Source organism: Pogona vitticeps, chromosome 4, assembly GCF_051106095.1.
Source record: "Pogona vitticeps strain Pit_001003342236 chromosome 4, PviZW2.1, whole genome shotgun sequence".
Lineage (NCBI taxonomy): Eukaryota > Metazoa > Chordata > Lepidosauria > Squamata > Agamidae > Pogona > Pogona vitticeps.
Window position 1 is genome coordinate 66,760,201 of NC_135786.1, and position 12,939 is coordinate 66,773,139.

The window sequence follows — 12,939 nt, forward strand, 5'->3', positions numbered from 1 at the left end:
TGTAAGATCAAAATGTATCAGACATCTCCCACTAGAGAGACTGTGCCTCACAAAAGAGATGATATCATTGAAATGATTCAAATTTTAAGCCAAAAGTTCTACATAATTTGTGACTCCTTTCCCGTAACATCTTCACTTCCAGGAAAAAATAAAATAAAAGAAATAATTAACCCATTATTCTGCATCAACAGTCAAAATCCTATTGCATAGTTACAGCAATGTAGTATGACATGTTAAGTCTATAAAGATTTCTCAACTGAGCTAATTTGATTCCAAAAGTTTTGGTGTTAAGTGTTACACTGGCATAATTCCACAAGAGGAATCTGATTAACATCACAAAAATGAAAAGAGAGAGAGAGAGAGAGAGAGAGAGAGAGAGAGAGAGAGAGAGAGAGATCCCAAACAGTTATAATGAAGAAATCTGGTAAGAAAGGCGAATGTTTCTTCTAATATTAGCTACATCTAGGATCTGTGAGAAAACATACTTGCCTTCACCTGGATGTTTAACACCTCATATGATACTTTATATTATTACAATTTAATGAACAGTCTAACATTAATGCTTTGCTGTATTGCTACCAGGCTGTTCTGCAGACATGGGCAACATGAGAAGAAAGATTTTTAAAAACAGGTAATTCCATCATTTATTAAAATGTGATGACAACGGCACTGAGTAGGATGGTTGATTTTTTAAAAACATTTTTTTTACCAGGGATATCTTGGAGGAGCCCAGGTCTGTAAAACAAACAGAGGGACACAAGTGACCTAAGGGCCCTACGCTTCCCATTCTTCACAAAGTTTGGTCTACCACAAAGAGATTTGTGAGCATTAATGCCTGAAAAAAAAGAAACACTTAAAGATCCTGTACATGTCTTGCAGCAGAAGTTAGTCAAACTGGCCACATAACTTTTTTTCCATTTAAAACACTTCAAAAAATCCTTTCTTCATTTATCTTTACAAATTCTTATTCAAAGGGTGGATTGTTGGCCTTCATTTAAAAATCAAACCCAAGCCTCTGAGCCATAGTGAAAGGGTTTTTAACAACACTCAAATAAAGGAGCCTGGATACACAATGAATACATGATTTTTTTTAAAATGACACTTAAAGCAATTCATCATATTATATATCCATGCCCATAAGTCTTAGTCCAACAAGATGTTATATGCTTAACTGGAAGCAAGTTTCATTTTTAACACACCTGACTCCTCAGAAATGGTGCACAAGACTGAAAGTCACTTTCCTTTCTAAGGTCTGAAAGACAGCCAGAGTTCAGTAATGGCTTGTCGTTTAATCAATCACTTTTAAACTGATAAAAAAGAAGAACCAAACAAAACTTCAATACCTTACAGTGTCTAAGCTCCATATCTTCATCCCCATAATCTGTAATTTCCCCTGTTTCTTCTAGATGATTGAGAGACAGCTTGGGGATTTTAATTTTCTTCTGCATCACACTGTTTTCAAGGTCAGTTTTATCTTCTGTAAATTTACATAAAAATAAAATTGGTCACATTCATTAAATTGGTCATTCAAATAAAATGCGACAGAGGCCAGACCATTTAAAAAGTTTCCCATGTTTTCAGTGGAACTCAACTGCTCTACAGAGTCTAAAGGACAAAAAAGAAACGAAGAGGGAAGACAGTTCTATATATTTTTGCACCTGTTTCTACAAGACGGAAAAATACAGCCACCAATGCTTTGTTTGCGTTCAACTAATTTAACTGGCTAATATTTAAAATGCCCATTATGTAAATACACAAAAGGTGAGGCTGAAGTTCTCAGCTGTTTTTTTCCAAAAAAAGTATTTTAAAGTAGAACGTGTTACAGTCCCATCATTTCTGCTTCTGGATCGTGACACAAAGTGAGGGCTTGAACTGCTTTTAGCAGCTTTGAAAACAGACTACTACAGAAGCTGGATGGCTTGAGAGGCAAAGTGACTAACAGGCTGAAATCCTGCTGCTTAACATAGTAAGTCACAAGTAGAGTAGGCCCACTGAAACCATTAAACTTGTGGAAGAGTTACTCATAAAATCCCCACAGACTCCATGTGACTTACTACAGCAGGAGTCCCCAACCTTTTTCACCCTGCAGACCAGCTGGGGAAGGCAGGGCACCACCCCTCCACGGTTGTGCGCATGCGCGAACAAGCACGTGTACGCTCTTGCGTGAACAAGCATGCACTTGTATGCATGCGTGAACGGCAGCATGGGGCTTGTGCAGGCATGCTCGCACGAATGCGCAAATGGTGGTGCGGCGCTTGTGCAGGCATGTACACACTCATGTGCATGCGCAAACAAAAGTGCGGCAGTTGTGCGGGTGCTTTTGCGCATGTGCAAATGGCGGCACAGCACTCGCACACAAATCTGCTGTGTGGGGGTGAGTGCACGCGGGGGTGGGGGAGGAGGCCTGTTTCCGTGGCCCTGTCCATACCAGCACCGGGCTGCGGACCAGGGGTTGGGGACCTCTGTACTACAGGAAGCAATGGGATGTCAGCCTTGTATGAATTAATCTTTCAAGTGCACTTAAGACCTCTCTAAACCCACATTACTCCACTGAGAAAATCTTTCTATGCTTCCCAATTGCCCACTAATTATATTCAGCTCTAGGCTGTAACTAGGTTTCCTAATATCCCTCTCCCCTTATTTCCAAAAAGTTAGTTTATTAATATAAACTGTTTAGTTCCTTTTGTTTTCCAGATTTTATCTAATAATTTTCAACATTCCATAATTTCTACTCTACGTTGGATACTGACCAGCTGAAACATGTCCAGAAGAGTAACCAAAGATGACAAAAACTCTGGAATCCAAGCTCTATGAAGAATGGTTTATGGGAGTCCAGTACAGTTAGCCTGAAGAAGACTGAGAGGTGATATGATAACCATCTTCACATATTCGAAAAGCAAGTGGCCACATGGAAGGTAGAGACAGCTTGTTTTCTGTGGTTCCAGAGGGTAGGGCCTTAATGGCGGGGTTCAAATCACAAGAAAGGAGATTTCAACTAAACATTACAAAGAACTTCCTGACAGTGACAACTGTATGACAAATCTCTTTCACTAGAGATTTTTAAACTGAGGATGGACAGTCACTGGTCATGGATAATTTAGCTGAGGACTTCCTGCTTCAGCAGAAACATAATGGTGTTCCGTGTCTAGTCGCACTGGCCACGTGATCACGGAAACTGTCTATGGACAAAACACTGGTTCCATGGCTTGGAAACGCGGATGAGCATCCACCCCTACCCTAGAGTTGGACACGACTGGACAAACTGTCAAGGGGAACCTTTACCTTTACCTTCCTGATTCAGCAAAGGCTCAACTTCAGGACCTTAGGATTCCCCTCCAGCTCAACAAGTCCAAGGGAAAAAAAATCCCTACAATTCTGTGATAAGGCGAGTGTTCTCGTTGATAAGGAAATAAAGGAAATGTGCTTTCTTATATCACTTGGGAATTTTCATTTCAGTACCCCTACCTGATATACTATATTAACAAATGGCCTTGTATTTTGACAGATATTTAACAGTAATTTCCTTTCTGCTACTTTAATGTAACATTCCCCCCCCCCCATTTCTCTAAATGATGCAAAGCTTTAATTTCCTACTCTTTACATATATGACATTAATCTGCTGACTCCTTCAAAGCTTTCCTCTATGGAACAAAAATGTGACTCTCCAGACCTAGCAGTCACACTGATCTTGTTAGAATGGCAGTCACAAAAAAACCCCAAAAGACTACAGCAGGGTCACAGCTGGTTTGTGGCTTAGAGTTTTGATTTTTTTTATTTCTACTTGCACCTGGGTTAATATTATTAGCATCTGATTTCATGTTGTGTGTTGCTGGTTTTTTTAAAAAAAAACTTTTGTAAGTATTTATTGGGTCCCAATGCAAAGCAGTAGTTGAGACTCATTTCTGTTCAAGGTGGATTTGATTTAAATAACTATTTAATTTTTTCAGTCAGATTTTTATGATTTCAATAAAAAAATCAAATTTTGATTTAAATCATGATACAAATCAATTTGATTTTTTTAAAAAAAATCATTGATTTTATCCATCCTGTTTCTGTCTGACAAAAATACTATAATTATTCATTTATGCAATTAGTTACTGATGAACATGTAACTTCTAAATAAAAACTGGTTTACCTTGTGTTTCCCTTTCCACCACAGTCATCACTGATCATTTGTGAACCCACTGAAAACTACTGCTTCAGTAAAATGAAGCTAAGTACATCACAGCATAAGAAAGTGTCTCAAAAGCCTTTATAAAACTTTTCTTAGACTATTCTGTGTGTGCAATAAGACACATGTCCTTTTTCCAGTCAGTAACGTCTAAGATGGACCTCATCATGGATTTATAGGAGGTTTTTTTAAAAAAATCAAAAACAATCTCTTCAAGAAGAAACACACCTCACTTGCAATTCATCTACAATATGAACAGTATATTCTCTGACTTACAATATTAGATACATAAGACCAGGCATAGCATGCCTTGAAGAAATACTATTTCACTGACAAGAACAAAACATAATAAACTCTAGCAAGGTTTCAACTCCTAAGGTATTATAAATAACACTGAAGGATGGCACTCACACCTATCCTTTGTTGCATCTGCAAAGGCATTCCTGCATAGCATACGTAGATTTCATGTCACAAACAAGGCTACGTTTGAAGGAATGAATTCTGGATACCCGAGAACTTCAGATATCTATGATTCTTAAATAGAAGGCTCCCCTTATATACAACCTGTTGATTAGAAAACATTCTTTCAAACCAAGAGATATTTCAAAGGCACTTTGCTATGTAGGGTGGGGGCATGTCTGCTGTTCAAAAGAAAAAAAAATCTAATCAGTGTGCCCAAGACTGGCCTATAAATGTAATTAAAAATGCACCATTCAGTATAGATTTCTTTTTAAAAACCCTTTTAAATATTAAGCACATGATTCTTATTGACTTCCCTTTGATCCCACAAGCAGATACTGTAATGTTTAACTGACCTGCAAATCAGCTTTCTTAAGAAATTGGATCAACCAGATGAGCTATGGGTTCACAAAATTTTCATGAGCCTCAACCTATACATTAAAGTGCTTGGCAACTGTTATACATCAGGAAAAGAGAAACAAACTGCTCCAATTTAATGACTTGCCTCCTTGGTTAATTGGAAGCAATTTTTGCTTACTTCAGCCAAGAAGTTTTTTCTGGCTCTCACAGGATTTACTTTGGTGCTTCAATTTCACTAGACAGCCTATTTGCCATACGACAATCTGGCCCTCAAACTCAATAATTAGGGCAACATCCAAAACCAAACCAGAGTGATCTCTATTTTCACCATATATAACAAAGACTTCTATTCATATAAGATTCAAATGATTATATAAGATTCAAATATATTTGAATCACACATTCACCAGCTCCTGCTAGCAATGACATGAGAATATACCTTCTCACTATCACCAGCAGGGCCAACAGCTAAGCTTCATTAAGCCTAGACAACACCATGGTGCAAACATTAGTTGTTATTGTTGCTTAGTCGTTAAATCTTGTCTGACTCTTTGTGACCCCATGGACCAGAGCACGCCAGGCCCTTCAGTCTTCCACTGCCTCCCGGAGTTTTTTTTTTAAATTTATATGCCACCCACACTACCCAGAGGTTGGGTCAAATTCATGTTGGTAGCTTCGGTGACACTGTCCAGCCACCTCATCCTCTGTCGTCCCCTTCTCCTCTTGCCTTCACACTTTCCCAGCATCAGGGTCTTTTCCAGGGAGTCTTCACTTCTCATGAGATGGCCAATGTATTGGAGCCTCAGCTTCAGGATCTGTCCTTCCAGTGAGGGTTGATTTCCTTCAGAATGTATAGGTTTGTTCTCCTTGCAGTCCAGGGGACTCTCAAGAGTCTCTTCCAGCACCACAATTCAAAAGCATCAATTCTTCGGCAGACAGCCTTCTTTATGGTCCAGCTCTCACTTAAATACATCACTACAGGGAAAACCATAGCTTTGACTTTGTCGGCAAGGTGATGTCTCTGTTTTTTAAGATGCTGTCTAGGTTTGCCATCACTTTTCTCCCAAGAAGCAGGTGTCTTTTAATTTTGTGCAGTGATCAGGGAGACCAAGAAGGTAAAATCTGTCACTGCCTCCATATCTTCCCCTTCTATTTGCCAGGAGGTGATGGGATCAGTGGCCATGATCTCAGAGCTTTTTTTCTTTATGTTGAGCTTCAGACCATTTTTTGAGCTCTCCTCTTTCACTCTCATTAAGAAGTTCTTTAATTCCTCCTCACTTTCTGCCATCATAGTGGCATTGTCTGCGTATCTGAATTTGTTGATATTTCTTCTGGCAAGGCTTGGGATTCCTTCAGTCCAGCTTTTCACATGATGTATTCTGTATATAAGTTAAATAAGCAGGGAGACAATATACAGCCTTGTCGTACTCCTTTCCCAATTTTGAAACAATCAGTTGTTCCATATCCAGTTCTGACTGTTGCTTCCTGTCCCACATATAGATTTACCAAGAGACAGATAAGGTGGTCAGGCACTCCCATTTCTTTAAGAACTTGCCATAATTTGCTGTGGTCCACAGAGTCAAAGGCTTTTGTGTAGTCAATGAAGCAGAAGTAGATGTCTTTCTGGAACTCTCTGGATTTCTCCATAATCCAGCACATGTTAGCAATTTGGTCTCTAGTTCCTCTGCCCCTTTGAAATCCAGATTGTAGTTCTGGGAATTCTTGGTCCATATACTGCTGAAGCCTACCTTGTAGGATTTTGAGCATAACCTTGTAGTGTGTGAAATGAGTGCAATTGTATGGTAGTTGGAGCATTCTTTGGCACTGCCCTTCTTTGGGATTGGGATGTAGAGTGATCTTTTCCAATCCAAATTTGGTGAATCCAAATTTTAATCTAGGTTACTTGCAGCCTAGAGATAGCAGTTAAAACATCCGGGGAGCATTATGCTGCTAAAGACAAACCTAAGTCTGTATCCAGACCTATTGATGCTTTGCAACTAGGGAAGCATTTATGAACAGGGCAGGTAATTAATTTCAATGGGAAAAGGTTTAGTCTAGACCAGTGGTTCTTAACGTGGGCGATAATGCCCCCCCAGGTGGCGATTTCATTTTTCAGGGGGGCGGTAGAACGAAAAGGGGCGGCGTGGGGGCGCTGGAGCAGAAGGGGGCGGTAGGGGGCGCTGGAGCAAGCCAACCTGTGAAGATGGCTGCAGTCTTTTTACAGTGTGCATGAATATATATTTTCCTCCAATTTTAATTTAGTTTCAGACTTTTTGTCTTGAAATTTTTAGTTCCTGCATTTGTTTTTATGCCCTTTTTATATTTCTTTTTGCATCTTAAAATTCACTTGCAACTAAATCATTAAATGTTACTTTTGGGGGGGGGGGCATTTCATTTTCTTGGAATTTAATTTTGTTTTCAGGGGTCATTGGATTTAAGTGTCTTAATAAATAAATAAATAAATAAATAAATAAATAAATAAATAAATAAATAAATAAATAAATAAATAAATAAATAAATAAATAAATAAATAAATAAATAAATAAAAAGATATCATCACTGCGGGGAGGGGGGCGATGATACAGTAGCTTCCTCAATGGCTCAAGGGGGTGTTTCTTTCAAAAAGGTTAAGAACCACTGGTCTAGACAGCAAACAACAGGATTTGGGTATGAAAGGACCAGCCAGCTGCTGCTAGATTGCCACTCCTACCAGTCCTAACCAGCAAAACCAAAGGTAAGGGATGATAAATACCTGGCACAGAAAAGGAAATACTAAACTTTGTTAGCAATTATCATTTCAATATTTCAAGAATAAGCATTTTAAAAAGTAAGTCTATTTTGATCCACTATCTCCCCCTCCACCACCATAATGTTTCTTTCTAGAAGTCCTCTGTTTGAATGAAAGGACTTTGATGGGAGTTATAAGTAAAGGAACAAAGACAGTTACACAATTAATCTTCTATAGCATTTGTAATTTCCCACAATAAACATTATGTTTAAAATTCTAATATATAAAAAATAGGTGGTTGCATATAGATTCCAACATAACATATTCAATCCAATTATACTGAAGTTAGTCACTCATGACAAAGTTTCAATTACTTTAACATTTCTATTCTAATTATGGCTATATTTAGACTCAATCTATTAGATTTTTCAAAAATGATGAACCATCTCCAAAGATCATCCCGTTTTCCAGAGATAGCCTCTGAAGATGCCAGCCACAGAGACTGGCGAAACTTTAGGAAGAACAACCTTCAGAACACGGCCAAAGAGCCTGAAAAACCCACAACAACCAGTAAATTGTTATTGTTTAGTCGTTAAGTCATGTCCAACTCTTTGTGACCCCATGGACCAGAGCACGTCAGGCCCTCCTGTCTTCCACTGCCTTCCGGAGTTGGGTCAAATTCATGTTGGTAGATTCAATGACATTGTCCAACCATCTCGTCTTCTGCCATCCCCTTCTTCTCTTCACACTTTCCCAACATCAGGGTCTTTTCCGGGGAGACTTCTCTTCTCATGAGATGGCCAAAGTATTGGCGACTCCGCTTCATGATCTGTCCTTCCAGTGAGCACTCAGGGTTTATTTCCTTCAGAATGGATAGGTTTGTTCTCCTGGCAGTCCAGGGGACTCTCAAGAGTCTCCTCCAGCACCACAATTCAAAAGCATCAGTTCTTCGGTGGTCAGCTTTCTTCATGGTCCAGCTCTCACTTCCATACATCACTATTGAAAACCATAGCTTTGACTATGTGGACCTTTGTCGGCAAGGTGATGTCTCTGTTTTTTAAGTAAAATCTGTCACTGCCTCCATATCTTCCTCTTCTATTTGCCAGGAGGTGATGGGACCAGCGGCCATGATCTTAGTTTTTTTTATTAAATATAAATTATATTACATTAAATTGATATTATGGCAACCAACTGCAACCTGGCACTAACAGAGAACTAATGCCTATTTAGCACTCCAGTAAGTGCTAAAGGCATCCAGGTTTCTCATTCATACATTACATTTTAGATGTCTAAAAATTGTGAGAGGGGAATGTGTGAAGAAGCCCTCAGAGATAAGGATAACTTATAAGATCTTTTTGAACATCCATCAAAGAACCATCAACAGTGAGAATTCAAGGCATAATTACAAGTCTGAAGAAGGAAGCATTTTCAACTGCTATTTTCCAGGTGACAGAACTAGCTCATGATGGGTTGAATTTCAGTCAGGAAGTGTGGAACATTTGTAAACATCGCATCACTAAAGTCACAGAAAGACTCTTGACGTTGTGGTATACAGCTAGTTCAATCTACTCTAAGAAATCCTCCTCTCCCTACCCAAATTTTTGTCAGCCTCATCCATGTTGTAAATTCTACACCAATGGAGGCTTGAGATCTCTTTGAAGAAGCAACAACGTTCACGACCCTTGATACAGAGTAATGAATGTGATAATGTGGAACACTGAGAATTTTTACATTCTTTTACTAACTTTGTAACTAAACATTCCTCTATGAAAAGTAAGACTCACCAGAAAGAAGAAAGGGATAATAAAAATAGTATTTAATCATCAGAATTCCAACTGGAACATTTGAACAGTTCAAAGCAAAGACATGGATAAATCACAAGACTGTGTGAAACAAGTTAATGACAAGTTTTCATATGTAACTAATAGGCATGGGACTTTCAGATAATGGGGCATCAGCTTCCAGTATTTGTTGGGAATTCCCTCAGCATTATTTCTGGGAGCTGCAGCCAAAAATTCAGAATCCGCAGAGCAATGCTAATTAGTCACATGTGGGTTTCCATGGGCCTCTGGAGCTGTCACTGACTCTGAAAAAAGGGAAGTGACTGGGTGTGCAATGCTCCACAGGAACCGCAATGGATTGTGAGGTAGGCATTTTTTAAGAAATATTCTTTATAGAGTCTAATGGGCTGAGAGGCAAGACATAAGACAAAAAAGACAAATAAACATATCCCATAATCCTCTACAGTTCCCATAAAGCTTTGCCACGTCCAGCCACTTCCTTCTTTAGATAGTGATGGCTCAAGAGGCCCATGGGATCTCATGGGTAACTAATGAATGTTGCCCTGTAGACTGTGAATTTTTTATTGCAGCTCCCAGCATTCTGACTGAGAGTATTCCTACTACATTCTGGGAGCTTTAAAAAAACCCTGAAAGCCTCATGCCTAGTAGTAGCATCTTTACATCATATAAATACCACCACTTCTTATTTGCTTGGGTAATGAAGTATTATTATGCTGCAGTTTCAAACTGGTGCTGCGTTTTGGTGGACATAGAGTAGAGACAGAGGTCATCTCAGCTCCCACATGTTGTTGAACTGCAGCTCCCACCATCCCTCAACACTGGCTATACCAGCCAGGGCCAAATGAAGTTTAACACCTAAAGGGTCAGATGTTCCTCACAACTGACATCAGTATAAGATAAAAGTTGTAAGAGTGAGGAAAATAATAGTAAAAGTTTGAAATGGCAACAAATGTTTGAATTATACTTGTGAAATCACTATACCAACCACCCTGGTTAAAAAAACTGATATTATAAGAAACTGTTGCCATTGTCGTTAACCACTACAGTATTTATCATGTTCAGTTTTCTGCTCTGTAGCAGACATTGGCTGAAATCCTCTTGCCCTTTTACAAATGCAAATGACAAATGACAAAACATTCACTCACTTCTAGGTGGCAAATAATAAGTTGCCACTGCTGTTCACAGGGGTGCGTACACATTACAGCTTTGCACATGCTCAATAACACTACTAGAGACAAATTACTTGCTGGCTAGATGCAAGTGTATATTGTGCTATTCGCTTTCCACATGTGCAAAAAAGCAACAGGATTTTAACCATTATGTTCACCTCATATTTAACATGGAATTTAGAAAATTTTGTTACTGATGACATAAGAAATCTCATAATTTTGGACACTGTTATCTTGTATGTTTCTACAAATTCTACTGTAACATTTAAGTTGTAGGGCACTTCTACAAGGCTTTGCTCTTGTGAGATAGTTTTTTTTCTCAGTTTTTCCAAAAAACTGGAAGCACTGTTAAACAGCATATGTTCAGCATAGCTCTAGCATCAAAACAATCACAGCAGACTGAATGGCATTTCTGCTTTTGCAGTCCATAAAATAGACTCTGTGCATCTGGATTGCAAGCTCCTTATATAAAATAGTGTTGTAGTAAACATGAAAATGAAAGCTTGGAAAAAGAGCTTCTTCCTTTCTCAGTCTCACAGAGCCAATGTTCTGATCAAGCAATCACTTTTTCAAAATACCAACCCCTTCCCCCTGGATAGGGGAATGGGCTGAGGCTGAACACGGACAAGATGGAGGTCCTAAGGGTGGGGGGGGGACCCACTGTCAGTGGTTTGGGAAACTCCCTCTCTTTTGGGGGGGGGAATGACTCTCACTGCTAAGAATGAGGTTCGCAGTTTGGGGATACATCTGGACCCGGAGCTCACCATGGAAACTCAGGTGGCGTCAGTGGTCCGCACTGCTATTTCCATCTTTGGCAGATTGCCCGGCTGTTCTTGACGTTGGTGCACTCATCACCTTGGTCCATGTGCTCGTAATCTCGAAATTAGACCACTACAGTGCGCTCTACGTGGAGCTACCTTTGAGATTAATGCAGAAACTACAAATGGTGCAGAATGCAGCGGCCAGACTTCTTAGTGGGGTGAAGAAACATCAACATATTACTCCCACTCTGGGCGCATTGCATTGGCTGCCCATTGATTCCATGTTGATTTCAAAGTTCTAATGATCACATACAAAGCCCTAAACGATTTAGGATCTCAATACTTGGCGGAACGCCTCCTCCCACCTAGATCTACTTGTATCACCCAATCTAGCCAGGAGGGGTGACTGAGGAGCCTAACGCCGAGGGAGGCCCAGAAAGAAAAAACAAGACACTGGGCCTTCTTGGCAGTGTCTTCCAGGCTCTGGAACACCCCCCCCCCGAGATTCATCTGGCCCCCTCGCTGGACATTTTCAAAAACCAACTCAAGACCTGGTTATATAGACAGGCCTTCCCTCCTGACACTACGTAATTTTCTCTCTTTATCTTTATTCTGTTTTGTGTTAATGTTGCAAACTGTTATTTTAATTGTTAATTGTTTTTATTAGATATTGTTTTTATTACATGTTTTATGAGCCGCCCAGAGTAGACTATGTCTAACTGGGCAGCATATAAGCTCAATCAATCAATCAATCAATCAATCAATCAATCAATCAATCAATCAATCAATCAATCAATATTTTCCCCCCTGTGTGACAAGTGTTTTCTTCCCCTTGTCTTGAAGGGGAAGGAAAACACTTGTCACACAGAAAACACTATTTCAACACTACAAATAAACTTGTAATTTTAAACAAGACTAGACCCTGGTGATAATATTAATTTGCTGTTTCTAGGTTTAGATATCATGGTTCAATAGTTCAAGACTTCAAAAAGGTTCATTTTCCCTTCTTTAGCTTGCTTTGCTATTCACAATGGAAGTTCTGCTCTGTAACTCTGCATTCTATAAGCATGGGGTGAGCAGAAAGAGGCTGTAATTTTCCACACACTTATTTTTACTAATTTGTTCAGTTTGTATCCTATTACTTGAGAAAGTGAGAGATGTGGCAACTTACATGTTAAAAAACCTGGTTCTGGGTCAGAACCATACTTAACCATACTTAAATACAGTCACTGAAATTTGTGGGACTGAAATCTGTGGGACTTACGTGCCACTGATTTCAAGAGTGTAAATATGATTAACTCTGAATCAAATCCAGAACTAATAGGAAAAACTAGCCAAAACACCTAAAAGACATGAATAATTATTCAAAACAATTATGGACTCTGTAGAAATTAAAAGCAGTAAGAAACCGAGTCAAAATTCCTGAGCAGATTAACAAAAATTCTTACCTGACATCAGAAAATCATGAGCATCCACTTGGCATACAAAC

General features: G+C 39.2%; 1 protein-coding gene across 7 annotated transcripts in view; it reads right to left on the reverse strand.

Moving 5' to 3' along the window:
- Positions 1-12,939, reverse strand: part of LOC110076152 (BEN domain-containing protein 5) — a 1,026,237-nt gene that overhangs the window by 443,717 nt on the left and 569,581 nt on the right. For 4 of the 7 annotated variants that reach the window (XM_020788090.3, XM_072997602.2, XM_072997603.1 and 1 more), the window contains one exon: positions 1,344-1,477. The exons of 2 other annotated variants lie outside the window; for them this stretch is intronic. In XM_020788090.3, coding sequence (XP_020643749.1) covers positions 1,344-1,477 — 134 coding nt within the window. Of the gene's footprint in view, positions 1-1,343; positions 1,478-12,939 lie in introns of those variants that run through there. One more of the 7 variants, XM_078392861.1, reaches the window with a different exon arrangement.